The following is a 13,520-nucleotide window of genomic DNA, read 5'->3' as shown; positions in this document are numbered from 1 at the left end:
TACTTCCAGGTCTGCTGGGGAGTGGGCTGCCCTCCCCCCCAGCATGCTCCCCTCAACTCAGTGATTGGCCATGGGGGGACCCCAGTTGCCCCCCCAGACCCAGGAGACACCAGTCACTGAGCCGGGAGGGAGCGTGGGGGGGGACCCCCTGAGCACTCCCTGGCAGACCCAGAAGTGGACCAGAAGTGCTTCTGGTCCACTTCTGGGCCTGATGCCAAGTGTGCTGGGGACCCCCCACGCTCCTGTGGGACACTCCATCCACCCCAGCATCACAGCATTCATGAATTGCCTGGTACCTTGAGGTAAGTAGAAAAAACACTTAAAGCTATGTCTATGTCCAAATCACCAAATCTTTCCAAATCTCTCCAAATCGATTCAGAGAGATTAAAGGGTCTCCTGATTCTATTCAAATTTGGTGATTCGGCCACCAAATCAAGCCAAATCAAATCAGTGACTGAAGCTTTGCACAGCCCTACCACACACATACCCCAATTTCTGTTCTGCGCTGGTATACGGTATCAGTCTCATTGGTGCTCGCGTCAACTTAGTGGCCGGCTAAGTTGATCATGAGTGGGAGCTGGGCTTCTGTTGATCTGCCTCATCAGGTAAACTGATGCTCTAGAATAATATGCAGAACAGGACCCAAAATCAACATGTCTTGCCCTGTCTTTTATAGTCTTGTCATTTTATTCAGTCCTCTGGGCTTTTGCTGTGTTATCACTGTGTTCCTCCTTAAAGGTTGATTGATGTTGTTCTCTTGGTGTTCTGGGGCAGATTCTTCTTGTTTTGGTTTTTTTAATCTGTCTGCATTCTTCAGTCAGTCGCTAACTGGTGTTTTCCTTTTCCACAAGCACACTTTCACCCACTCCCTCACACATGCAGCATACAAAGGACTAAAAGGTTGAGCACTTACATCAAGCTACAGTGCAATACAAAATGGAGTTTCTTAAGGGAGTGCAAACTTAAGAAAATACACAAAAAAAAGCATCAAGATAATACACAAGATTAAGGCAATAGGCAAAAGTCTATCTCCATGTTATTTACTTAACCTAAAGCTGGTATTTATGCCATTTGCATAACACATAGACTGTATGAGTATAGTACTCCCACAGTGCTGGCAGGTTGCTGGAATGACTGTTGTCCCTTCTTTCTTGCTGACTTTCTTTCTACCAGAAAGACTTCCGTACAAGAGTGTGAGCAGAGCAAGCACAGACTTTCTTCTACCCAGGAAAGCTCAAAGCTTCTTTCCTTGCTCCTTGGTGCTGTCCTCCTGGGTGTCAACAAGATTATGACTTGCATTCTGGTCCTTTTCTGTAGCAAAGTCTAAGGATGGGCAAAAGGACCACGCCCAAAGGAAGGGCAACAGACTGAATTGCTACCCTCTGCTACTCCTGCTTACAGAGGCAGACACCTTGGAGCTGGGAAAGAAAAGTTGGGGAGAGTGGGGGGAGAGAATATGACAACCATGCTAGGAAGCAGCAGAAGTGTTCCCAGTGAGATTGCAGGACTGAGCTCAGCCCTGTGGGACTCTCAGAGCAGTTTTTTATTGGCTTCTAAAGGAGGGATTGATTGAAAGGGACAGCTCAGATGCTAGGTCAAGGGAGCTGCAGAGGGCAGGGTTATCCCACTGGAGCAATGTGGAAATAACTGTAGAGCCTGTAATTCCTAGAATATTTACCCCATCCATTACTGACCACTCCAGTTATGATGTCTGTCATTTACTGGTAAAGTGGAAGTGTTCGGTAGGACTGCAGAACTAGGGAGCAGATCTGTATGCCTGGTCTGCCCTGTAGTATGCACTCCAAATGCTGATAAGGGATGACATGACATGTAGTGTGAACAGATCTTGGAGTCACTCTTACAAGGGTCCAGAGAGACATGTAGGACTGACAGCCCTTGTGGGACAGGAGACAATATGTGTGCCCTGGAAGACTGCTTCACATGGGACACTAACTTCCTGCCAGTTCTGCTTCTTCCTGGTGGGTAGCCACTCTATATCAGCATGTGAAGAGTAGGGCTAGATCACCAGGCATTCCTGGATATAGGGGAACAAGATCCTCTTGGTAAAGTCAGCACAAACCCCCTATGCTGAGAGTCCTGAGTGATATGCAGGGAAACCCAGCTGCGTAGTGCTGCTGGAGCTGTAGAGCCAAGGGGTGTAGCTACAAGGCCAAAGTGTGCTGCTCTGCAGAGCATATCAATCATGCCTTGCTACTGTCTCCCAGAAACTGAGGAGAAACCAGGTCTACTCAGTGTAGTGCCAAAGAAGCTGTGGGCATCAGAAGCTGCTCACTCAGAGGTTGCCCTGCTAACCACAGCCTCTTCCTGAGCCCTGCCTGTGTCAGTGTCAGGGCCTATTTCCTGCTCCATTAGCCTATGCTGAGCAGGCAGGGGAAGGAGGGTGTTGTCAAGTTAGTTCCATTTGCACACAGCACCTCAGGCAGTTTCCTTTCTGGCAGTTCAATGCTGATGTGGTTGCTGAGTTCCCCTTTGGTTTTGCTTACTTGCTTCCTGTTCAGAATATATACCATGACTGCACCCAGAGCAGGAAGCAGCAGTGCAGGCAAGCGTGAGATGCATGCTGAGGCCCTGCAGGCTCCAGGGAGCTAGGAAGCTCAGCTGTCAACTCCTGGGTGCTCCAGTGTTAGGTGCTCTCCCTGCAGGTGAGTGTGCAGTAGTACAGATGTGGTGCAGGCTCTGGATCTGTGCTCAGCTTTGAACCATCAGAGCAAAGCTATCAGCAAGGTGCCTGTCTTTGGGTTTTGTAGGGGTTTCTGAGGCTGATCCTCCCCCTTGTGCACAGCACTGGTACTTTAGAGGGCCCAGAAATGAAGGCAGGGAATACTGCTGCTTGCTTGGGCTGAGAATCTGCTTCTCTCAATGATGAGCCTCCAAACAAGTTGGTTCTTTGTCCCTTTAAATCTTCTACCTGCCATCAGGGCAACAGCCCTACACTGCTACTCTGCTAACACAGAGGGGGAGGATTGCTCTACATGGGCAACTGGTGCCTCCTGATCCTGGGGTGGCACTAGCAGCCGATCGATCGCTGACCAGGGGGGAGTCTCCCCACAGTGGCCAATTGCTGCCACTGGCGGAAGTACCAGCAACAAACCTGGAAGTGCTGCCAGTGCTTCTCTCGGTGCCCCCCCATTCTTGGGCGAGGGGATGGGGGGGGCGGCACTAGCTGTCTCCCCTCACACCCGGGCTGGTGAGGGCCAATCTCAGGTGCCTCCCCTATGCGTTGCCTATGTTGCTCTGCATAAGCACATGGCCCATCCAGCTGTAGCTGGGAAAGCAGCGCCTCCATCACCCCAGATTCTCTGATTGGGTTGAAGAGCTCACAGCAAGTTCTTTGGGCTCTAAAGTTTACGTAGGAACAAGCCCTCTCCCAACCCCAGGGCCATGTCCTAGGTATCAATATCTTTAGTTGCATCTGTTGTCACTTTCTGACTATCTAGCTATGCCTTTTCGATGTACCTTAACATTGCTACATACACAGCAGGCAAGAATGGCTTGAACACATCTCAGCTGGAGCTCCCTGTGTTTTGTCTTGTGTACCTTGTTCCCTTCATGGCCACCATAGCGATGGTGCTAGACACATTACAGCCCTGGTTTCACCAAGATTTAGAGTAGCGGTCTCCAAACTTTTTTGATCGCGCACCCCTACCAGTAAAACATTTTTGAGCACACACCCCCAATATATGTAAATTTATTTATAAATTATATACATGTACTACTATACTAATATTTTATGTACAATATATATAGATAAAAATAAATATAAATAGAAGTTCTAATATTTTCTTCCCGCACCCCAATGGATCATCTTGCGCACCCCCTGTGGTGCATGCACCCCACTTTGGAGACCACTGATTTAGAGCACAGTTAGTCTGAGCCAGTGCTGCAATCAGTCACCTTCTCACAACTGCCCTAGAAGACTTGGGGTGGCAGCAGGCACAGGAGGGATGTTTTGCTGCATGGAGGTCAGTGCGATCATTAGTAATTTTCCACAATGATAGAGACTTTAAAATCAGCCTCTCCATGAACAGGTGCTGCCCAGCACTGCTGCTTCTGGAGCACATGTGGCAAAGGCAACCCTCGAGTTTAATTTTGCAAAGCAAGAGCTTATGCTGGCTGCAAAGCTGTGTCACAACATGCTGTGTCTCAGACTCTTACTCAGCTCACTGTATTACACAGCAATGATCTATCCTGAGATAGAAGCAAGAACTGATTCAGATGGTTTGTAAGTCTCTCACAGAGACAGGGGGAGGATTGTCAGAAGCCTTTGCCTCTACCTCACTTGCCCACATCCTTAGAAGCTTGAACATGGATACAGGTACCTAACTTTTGCCTCCAAATTTTGAAAATCTGCAGCCTCAGTGCTGCAATATCTAGGCTGGTGTCAGTGAGAGTTACATCTGTCCTTGATGCAACTGCCCTGAAGTCCTTTCTCTTTCTTTTTTTTTTTTGGACACTCAAAGCCTCTTCTTGATTCTGCTCACCTACCGATGTCTAGGGACCTACTTAATTTGTGATTTTTGCTGATTGCACGAGGCCAAGGGAAGTGGTGCTGTCCCCTTACTTGGAGGTGTTTAAAAGGAGATTGGACAGACACCTGGCTGGGGTCATCTGACCCCAGCACTCATTCCTGCCCAGGGCAGGGGCTTGGACTTGATGATCTAATAGGTCCCTTCCGACCCTAGCATCTATGAAACTATGATTTCACAGAAACCATGAAATCTGGGATTGTCCGTGACAGCTGCAAAATCTGCAAAATCTTAAAAAAAAAAAATGCTGACTCTCCAGTGGGACCCAGTGGCCCATGCTGCTGGGAGGTGAAGGTGCTGGCTGGCAGAGTGGCATGAAGGGCAGCAGACAAGATGACAGCTGCTCCCTTGGCCCTCCTCCCTCCCCCCCCCCCCCGGGCCTCTCTACCAATCAGCACCAAGGGGCAGGCCCACAGGGCCTCTCTACCAATCAGTGCCAAAGGCAGGGCTGCTGCGAAATGTCTGCAAAATCCGCACTGAGTGGGCTGCAAAAAACCCTTTGTCTTGTCATGATCAAGGTATGTCCCAATGTGATGCCAGACTCTCCTGAGAAGTGCTTCCTCTGGTGCTGTTACATGGACTGGGCACTGCACGTGCTGGGTGTCACCATTCTGGAAAGACAAAGCCAGGGAGAAGTGGCCCATCCCTGCAGCCTGTTGGTTGGTACCAATGTAAGGCTGTTGCTGACGTGGGATCCCTGATGAAAACCTGTGTTTGGGTATTGATCGGCCGACCCCTTCCTCCCACTGTGTCTACAGCTACTGGAGGAAAAGAATCCCACTAATTACAGGAAATCCTCTCACAAACATGTTGGTATTGTAGGTGGTGCTTTTCCTTCATGTGTAGTGCTCCTCTTGTGAGAGTCCTATTGCAAGGACTGATGGCATGAAGAATGTTGCTCAGGAAGAAGCTGTGGGCAACAGCAGCACTATGTCTGGTGTTTCTCCTATGGAAGACTTTCCAGGGCAGGTGTACAGGACACTTTGCCTCATTGTGTAGTCTTGTGGAGTCATCGGGGCCTGTCTCCGTCTTCAAGGCCAAGCTTTGTAGCTGTGCCAGCTGTGTTGCAGATCTCAGCAGTTCAGCCTGGTTTAATGAACACTATGATGCAGCTATCAATCCTGTGCTGACTGTGCAAACCCAAGAGATCTCCCCAGATGTTCTGCAGTGGTGGCTGGTGAGTAACAGAATTACATCAGTTCATTCAGGCCCATCATACCATTGCTTCCTGGGCAGAGTCTGTCAGGCTCCCCCAAGGGGCAGGATGAAGGTCAAAGTGTGGAGGAGGACTGGTCAGGGCTCCAGGGTATATGTGGGAACGCTAAGGCCTTCCCCTTCAATTGATCCCTTGAGATCAAGGGCAGCAGGTAGGGAGCCAACAGAGATCATGAAGATATCCAATGTTCTGCTTTTGTAGAAGCACACAGGCATTCAGGGATCCTCTGTTCATTTGGGAGGGATTGCTCTGGGAAACAGAGGAAGAAGCAGGGAAGAACAGGGATGTTGCCAACATGCCTGCCAGTACCTCTAGTTTGGCTTTCTCCTCAAGTTCTGCTGGCTGCATCTCTCCACTACGAGCAGCTAGCAGGGGACATGTGGGAGCCTGCATAGAACAGGGGCCCCTGACCTAGTAAAAAAAGAACCCGAATTTTTTTGTCAACAAAAAGGGGTGATAAGCTTTGCCTGCACCACTGCAAAATGGAGTTTATATTGCATCCCCCCATGGCGGAGTAAATCAGGGACTACAGTGTCCCCTGAGTGCAGCTGTGTTGAAACCTTGCCTCTGGACAGAGATCACTGCCCCTAGCCCAGCAATGGGCAAAATACAGCCTGCTGGTTGGGTCCAGCAAGGGATTCCATCTGGTCCACAGCCAGGCTCGACTTCCTGACAGCCCTCATGGCGGTGCCTTGCTCTGCCCAGCTGCTGCTGCCAGTCTGTCCTGTACCCACCACTGGGGGTACTGGACGAAGTGGGTGGGTGAGGTCTCCATGGAGACCTGCCCAGAACCACCATGGGCAGGCTGTGCTTGGCTGGGCAGATGGGATGAGGCCACAGGCAGGTGGGGAGAAGTATCTGGGAGGGGGATGGATGGGTGAGGGCCAGGGCCACAGCTGGCATCATGGGACAGTGACAGTGCCACAGCTCAGGGCAGAGCCATGATCTGTTCCCTGCACATCCCTGCCCATAGAACCAGTGCCCGTTGCAGGGATGTGGGGGGAGTGGATTGTGGCTCTGCCCTGGGCCCTGGCCCTGTGCTGTCACCTCTTTGTGATCCCAGCCCTGGCATCAGCCCTGCCAGTCTGTCCCACTCCCAGACCCCGCACCCCATCCACCTGCAGCTCCATCCCACCTGTCTGGCTGAGTGCACCCTACCCATGGGGGTCACAGGGCACTCTCCATGGAGACCCCACCTGCACACCTGCCTGCCAGCTCCATCCAACACTTCTGGCAGTGGGTCCTGGGTGGATGGGCCTGGAGCCAGATAGGATCACTTGCCCCCATCTGCAGTGCTGTTTTGGGTCACCCCGCCATGGCCCCCAGCTTCTGCCGCTCTGGGCCTGGTCAGCTTCATCTCCCCTCTTTCAGCCCACAATAGATCACCAAAACTCCTTAAGTGGTACTCCAGCCCAAATAATTCTCCACCCTTGCGCTAGCCTGTCTCTGTGCTATGGATTTGCTCTTATGTCTCTCTCCAGACACAGTGTCTTTGCTCTTGATTCTACAGAAGCTGCAGGGCTCCCAGAGCAGAACCCAGGTCCAGGAAATAATCAGGCACATGTTTGACATTCTCCCATTCCCAGTCACTGGTGCGTGGGACACAGTCGGGTGCAGGACATGTGCAGTGGTGGGAAATTCTGGGAAGCTGAAGGGCTCCAGCCATGGTACAGCGATTGATTCGCATGACTGGGTTCTGAGGTGAGTGGAACAGAGCTGACTCAGGCAGGCATCTGGGACCTGAATCATCTACCTGCCTCACTTGCCTCTTCAGTAGGAGCCAGCCCCCAATGCTGGGCTTGCCTTACACACCTTGAGGACCATGGTATCCTGATGTGGCCTAACCTAGCCATGTGCATCTGTGCCAGTAATCCCAGGGATGAAATCCCCCAGCAGAGACAGTTAGGCTTGGACTCAGGACCTAGGACATGGGGTGTTTCCTAGCAGGCTCCTTTCTTAACCAGTGGTGAGGGGGGCTAAAAGGAAAAGTTTAGACTGTTGCTGGGCCAGGTGCTTACTTAATGGACCAGGGAGAACCTTTCAGGATGTACAGTGGGTACGTGGACAACTCACTCCTTTATTCTTGTACCCTCAACCTGTTCCCACCATCCCTTTCACCATGGCCTATCTCATTTTGCTGGAGGGGGTGTGGCACACTGCTGGGAATTGACACTGCTATAAAATAATTGGCATTAGAGCAACCTCAGTGAGCCCCAGCCATAAAGATGATCACTCCAGCCTGATCTCCAGGACCCCCAGTTGCTCCCTTGTTGTTAGGCTGTGCTTAGAGTCTGATGACCTGGATGAGTCTTGCCTGATGAACCCAGGACCACGGTATGTTGCCTTTATTATGTGATTGCAATTTGGTCTCTGATTTCTTTGTTTTACTCCAGAATGAACAGAGCACAGACTGTGGGGTTTGAGAAGGATGTTGGCACAAGAACAACACACCACTTCATGTATCCAGAGAGTGCTATAAATCTTCAGCATGGGGTGCACCTGGTGCTGGTTCCTTTCAAGCTGCAAGACCTGAAATGGGTGACCAGTGCCTTTTCCACAGGGGAGCTCACATTGTATGTAACTGCTTGGCCTAGTGAGGTGCAAATAGCTCGGTACAAGGGGGAGGGGGGTGAGTCATTCAGGGAGTGCCTTGGGGAGGTGACTGGGTATCCTTCCCTAGCTCTCCAGAAGCAAGACTTGGGGTCATGTATTTCCTGTAGGAGGTGCTGTTCTTTCTCTGAGGAACCTGGGATCTTCCCAGATAGGAAGATTTGAAGTAGCCCTCAAGTTTGGGACATTGCTACAGGCAATGGCCCTCCTAGAAGTAAAGAGAACAGTTCCTATGGGCATAACTCATCCTTGGAGGTGGGGTATGGGGTGCCCTCAAGCTGTAGCATTCAGGAATGGCTTTGAAGCCTCCCCAGTGTTGGGACAGTAGATGAAACAGTAGCTGCAGATGGGGGAGGAGAGGAAGAGGTGAGGTAGGGATGTGCCTCTGAGCAGGAAGAAGAGGGAAAAGGTCCCCAGAGCTTCCAATTCAAAAGGGGAGTCACTCCATGTCACTGCACCCCATCTGGATTAGCTCCTGCCTTTTCCAAAGAGATAAGAACTTGGGAATCCCACTGGAAGAATGGATACCCAATACCAGGATAAAGCCTGGAGTGCCTCTGGAAAACTCCCTTCCCCATAGCAGGGCCACAGATGCAGTAGGGGGGCACAGTCCAGACATTCTGTTCAACTTGCGTGACCAAGACCGAGAAAGTGGTAAAGGACAAAACTGTTTAAAACCAGAACCATTTAAAAAGGTGCAGGACAATTTGCACAGAGAAAGGGGAAGTGGTGAATATAAATTCTAATATTTCTGGATCTATTCAGTGATCTTGCAACCAGACAAGATGCACAGATACATTGCTGGGCTGGCCTACAGTTTTACAGAGGGCATAACTGTAAGCCTAATTTCTTTTCCATATCTCACTCTAAGCAGATTGCTGGAGCACCAGGGGCAAAGCAGCCTTGGCCCTTGGGGATGGGGGACAGTCTGGTTGTGCTTCATCCTAGCAAGGAAGCTAGGAGAGCTTGTAGAAGCCAGGGACATAGAAAAGAGAAAACCAGGGAGACATTACTGAACTCATGATCATTTGAAGATGGACTTTGCTCTGAATGCTATTTCCATTTCTTTTACAGCACATACACAAAAGTCAAACAGTTTATTAAAGCTGACAGAAACAAGGTAAGATGGGTAAGCAATTCACAGACAGCATGTTAACCTTATAGATTTCATAGACATTAGGGCTTGAAGGGACCTTGTAAGATCATCAGGTCTATCCCCCTGCCCAAGGGGCAGGGAGTCAGCTGGGGGTCAAAGGATTCCAGCAAGATAAGCATCCAAAGGTTTCTTGAAAGAGTCCAGAGTAGGTGCTTGTACCACCACTGAGGGAAGTCTATTCCAGGCCTTGGGGGATTGGACAGTAAAGAAATTTTTCCTTATGTCCAGCCTAAAATGGTCTTGTAGGAGTTTGTGACCATTGGACCTTGTCATCCCCTGGGGTGCTCTGGTGAGGTGTTCCCCCAGATCCTGATGCACACCCTGTATCTACTTATAGGCTGCCACCAAGTCACCCCTGAACCTGTGCTTCTCCAGGCTGAAGTCCCATAGCTCATAGCCTTCATAAGGCCTGTTCTTTTGCCCTCTGAGCATATGCCTGGCTCTCCTCTGAACTCTCAAGTGTCTCCACATCCTACTCCAGGTCCTGTGTCTGAGTAGGCGGCAGGGATAAAGGCTTCCTTTTCCCCCCCTTCTTTTTTTGCCTTTTTTGTTGTTGCCTTTTTTGCCTTCCTTATTTTTCCCTTTTTTTTTGCAAATTTTCAGCACTCCTTAAAGTTGTTTGCTGAAAATTTGGAGATTTTTCACAAAGTAACTCCAGCTCACTGAGGGGACTTTCTTTTGAGAAAGTCCTAAAGGATACTCTAAAATGGCCATAGAAAAATGCTAAAGCCTCCTTTGCCTGGAAGTACCTCACCCCATGTCTATAAATTGGATCCTGGCTAATGGCAGCTTTGCAAAGGTTCTTCTAAACTGTATCTGTAGGATTGTTAAAGTTGTTTAACAGCAAGTGTGGCCCAAGGGTACATCAGAAGCACTAGAAGCTCAGTAAGTCAACCAGCAACCTGATCAAGGCTGTCAGAGTTTGCGTGAATCTTGCTACTTCTCCATTTCTAAGGAGTCTGCAACCTTCTGCAGAAGCAGTTTCTGCCTCTCCACATTGTCCTGTGCAGAACGTCCAGCTACTTTGGCAGTACTTGGGAACAGCCAAGGTACCAGAGTATGGCCAGAAACAATCAAACAGGAAGTGCCCAGGCCATGCTGGTCCTCAGGAAGGCAGGAGAAAGGATTGATGCAGCATCTTGGAAGGCAGTCAGAAATGTTTTTTTTTTTGTCTGGAAAACATTCTTCTTCAGCTGGCAGAGCACCACTTGCCTCCAGAGAAATCTGAGACATAGTCCTTAAACTTAGAGCTGACTAGTGCAACACATCTCTCTCTGACTCCACTTTCCAAGGATCCCCCATTGTTCTTTCCAGAGTAATAAGCCTTCCTAGTAGGTGCACCCTTTCCTAGTAGGCTTATGCTCAACTGTGCAGCATTCAAGGGAGAAATTGCACCATTACCCACTGAGGACAACTGACTATCACTTTTGAGTTGTGCCAGTAAGCAGGGGGTGGAGAGTGTCAGTGTCACTTCTGCCATTTCCCAGTTCACTGGAGGAGCTTGTGATGGCTGTGGCCAGATTTTGCTGGGTAATAGGATGGAAGAATCTAAAAAGATTGGCCCTTCTCTGTTTCCCTCCTTCCAGGTGCTAATACTGAACCCTGCTTTTCTCAAATACATCCATGACAATTGGACACAACACCATGGGAAGTATCCATCCACTGGTTTGACAGCTTTGCTCTTTGCTTTGCACGTTTGTGATCAGGTATGTATGATGGGAGGGGCAGCAGTGACAATGCCGACTGTCTGTGACAGATCATCTAGAGACAGGCCAAACTTGTGATCTAAGAAGGGCCAGAGAGCAGACACCAGGCTTAATGTCCATGACAGTGACTGGGAATCAGTGCAGCTCACACAGACCCAAATGTGCATATAGTACCCTCTCCCCATGCTGTCACCTGTGGTCCCAACAGCTGGCAGTGTGGTGGGGGGCTGTCTGGAGGCCGGTCACAACATTGGCTTGCCCACCTGTCTAGGGCAGTCCGCCCACCTGACTCTCCTGCCATGCCTTTGTTGGAATTAAATAGTTGTTCATGGTCTGGAGGCTGCCCATTTATTGCCCTGATGCCAAGGGTGTAATACACGATTCCAAACCACTCCTACACCATGTCCCATGCCTCGCAGATGGCATCCAGATCTACTATTACTCCCCCAACTCCTTAGCCAGGCCACACTTAGCCTCAGGCATCCTCAGACATACCTTGGCCACATGGCCCTGCCACTGGTGCCTCTATTCTGGCCAGCCTATGTGCAGTCTTTCAGGCCCCCACAGACCCTACTTTACACAGCCTCTGGCTTTCACTCTGCCCTCTAACTGGGGTTTCTGGACTTTCAGCCTCTTGGGCCTCAGATGTCTGTCAACATGCCTGGATCCTAATCTGTCCCCTCTGTGGGGTTACCCACCAGGTGGTGGGGGCTAAGGTTATACAGCACCCCATACTTGCCTTTTACTGGGGAGGCACAGGTGTGGCATTTCGTGGAGACTGCCCTGCCACACCATCCAACGCCAGCAGGGTGTAGTTTCAGGTCTTACCCAGGACCAGGACCCTCCTCCATCCCCACAGTTCCTACCCTGCCCTCCAGGTGTTCTGGGAGCTGCAGGCTGAGCCATGTTGCTCCTCGGGCTCCCTAGATGTAATTGCCAGCTCTGCTTTTAGGGCCTGGGCTTAGCCCAGCCCTCCTCCAATCCAGTGGGCCCCTTTTGGTCATGTGACTGTCAGCTACTCAGAGCCTGCCTGAAACCTCTTAAAGTGGCAGGCACAACGAGTGTTCTGCCACACAGAGTGAAATACACATTTAATTCCTAGGGGATCAGAACTATTTAGAAGAGCAGTGTCATTTTTTTCCCACAACTCAAGATGGTGCTGCTATCCTAGTGAGAGCTGCCACTTCACTGTTATGCCCACTGCTATTGTAATATGTGAGGAAGAAACACCATTGACCATTAACTTGCACAGGAGAGGATGGAATGCAACATAGTGATTGTAGGGTAAATTTTATTTATTTAAATGTTTTTTGTCAGTGAGGCCTTGGGGCTAATTTAATGTAAAAGTGTCATATTTACCCCACGAATGGAGGGTTCTCTACCACAGATGAAGGTTTCTACTTACGTATGCTGAGATGGACCTCTTATCTCTTCACCCATGGTAGCAAATTGATAAGACAAAGCTTTCTTCAATGTTAATGCACTTTTACCAGCTGAAAAATATTTTGTAAGGATCCCTGTGTATAGCTAGTCAGGTCATACCTCTGCCTTCCCTCTTGCCCTGTTTTTTCTTCAGATTTATCCTGAAACCGCAACTTAACCACTTGCTAATACACAAAAGGGTTAACATACTCAAGTACTTCTGCCCCACAGCACCATGCAGCCAACATTCCCATCTTATGGCTCTAGGTCAAGAGCCCATCTAGCCAGAGCAGAACAGGATTTTCTACCTTGCAACTTTTCCTGTCAGCAGAGCCAAGTTGCTTGATTTCTGGGCAGTAAGCCTTTACCAGCAATATTTTATGTGCAGGTCTCAGTGTTTGGATTTGGTGCAGACAGCAACGGGAAATGGCACCATTACTGGGAGGAGAACCGCTTCTCTGGGGCATTCCGCAGGACTGGAGTTCATGATGCTGACTTCGAGCTCAGCCTCATCAAGAAACTGGTTGCTGAAGGCCAAATCTCACTGTACAACTAGTGAAGGAACAAGTCCAATGCCTGTCCTGGCTGCCCTCTACAATTCCCACTGGCTAAACAGCATTCCTTTCCCTATGGTGTTCATCAGTTCTAGTGCTGGAAAGATCTCTCTTCTGTGTAGATGGCTCACATTGCTGTTAATGATTGATACAGGGATAAGAGTTGAGCCCTCAAAAACCCATGACAAATTTGCTTCCCAATGGATTGCACAGGAATAGCATTTTTGGGACTAGAAACTATTTAAATACATCATGTAGCACATGCAATTGTCAAGTTCCCTATACAAGTAACAGACTAACATGTAGGCA

The 13,520-nt window shown here is 49.6% G+C and overlaps 1 protein-coding gene across 2 annotated transcripts; it reads left to right on the top strand.

Moving 5' to 3' along the window:
• Nucleotides 1–2,539: 2,539 nt before the first annotated feature.
• Nucleotides 2,540–13,347, top strand: LOC149856498 (CMP-N-acetylneuraminate-beta-galactosamide-alpha-2,3-sialyltransferase 2-like). Of its 2 annotated transcripts, none has more exons than XM_090064165.1 (7): nt 2,540–2,663; nt 5,370–5,724; nt 7,274–7,464; nt 8,157–8,336; nt 9,448–9,493; nt 11,116–11,235; nt 13,046–13,347. In XM_090064165.1, the coding sequence occupies exons 2-7, from the start codon at nt 5,440–5,442 to the stop codon at nt 13,211–13,213; spliced, it is 990 nt and encodes a 329-aa protein (XP_089920291.1). In that variant the 5' UTR covers nt 2,540–2,663; nt 5,370–5,439; the 3' UTR covers nt 13,214–13,347. The 2 variants fall into 2 exon arrangements, with proteins under 2 accessions (XP_089920291.1, XP_089920290.1); XM_090064164.1 differs by having other exon boundaries at nt 5,066–5,724.
• Nucleotides 13,348–13,520: the final 173 nt, after the last annotated feature.

Source organism: Crocodylus siamensis, chromosome 10, assembly GCF_052110815.1.
Source record: "Crocodylus siamensis isolate JL-2025a chromosome 10, ASM5211081v1, whole genome shotgun sequence".
In the NCBI taxonomy this organism is placed as follows: Eukaryota; Metazoa; Chordata; order Crocodylia; family Crocodylidae; genus Crocodylus; species Crocodylus siamensis.
This window is presented reverse-complemented; position numbering and strand designations above follow the sequence as displayed.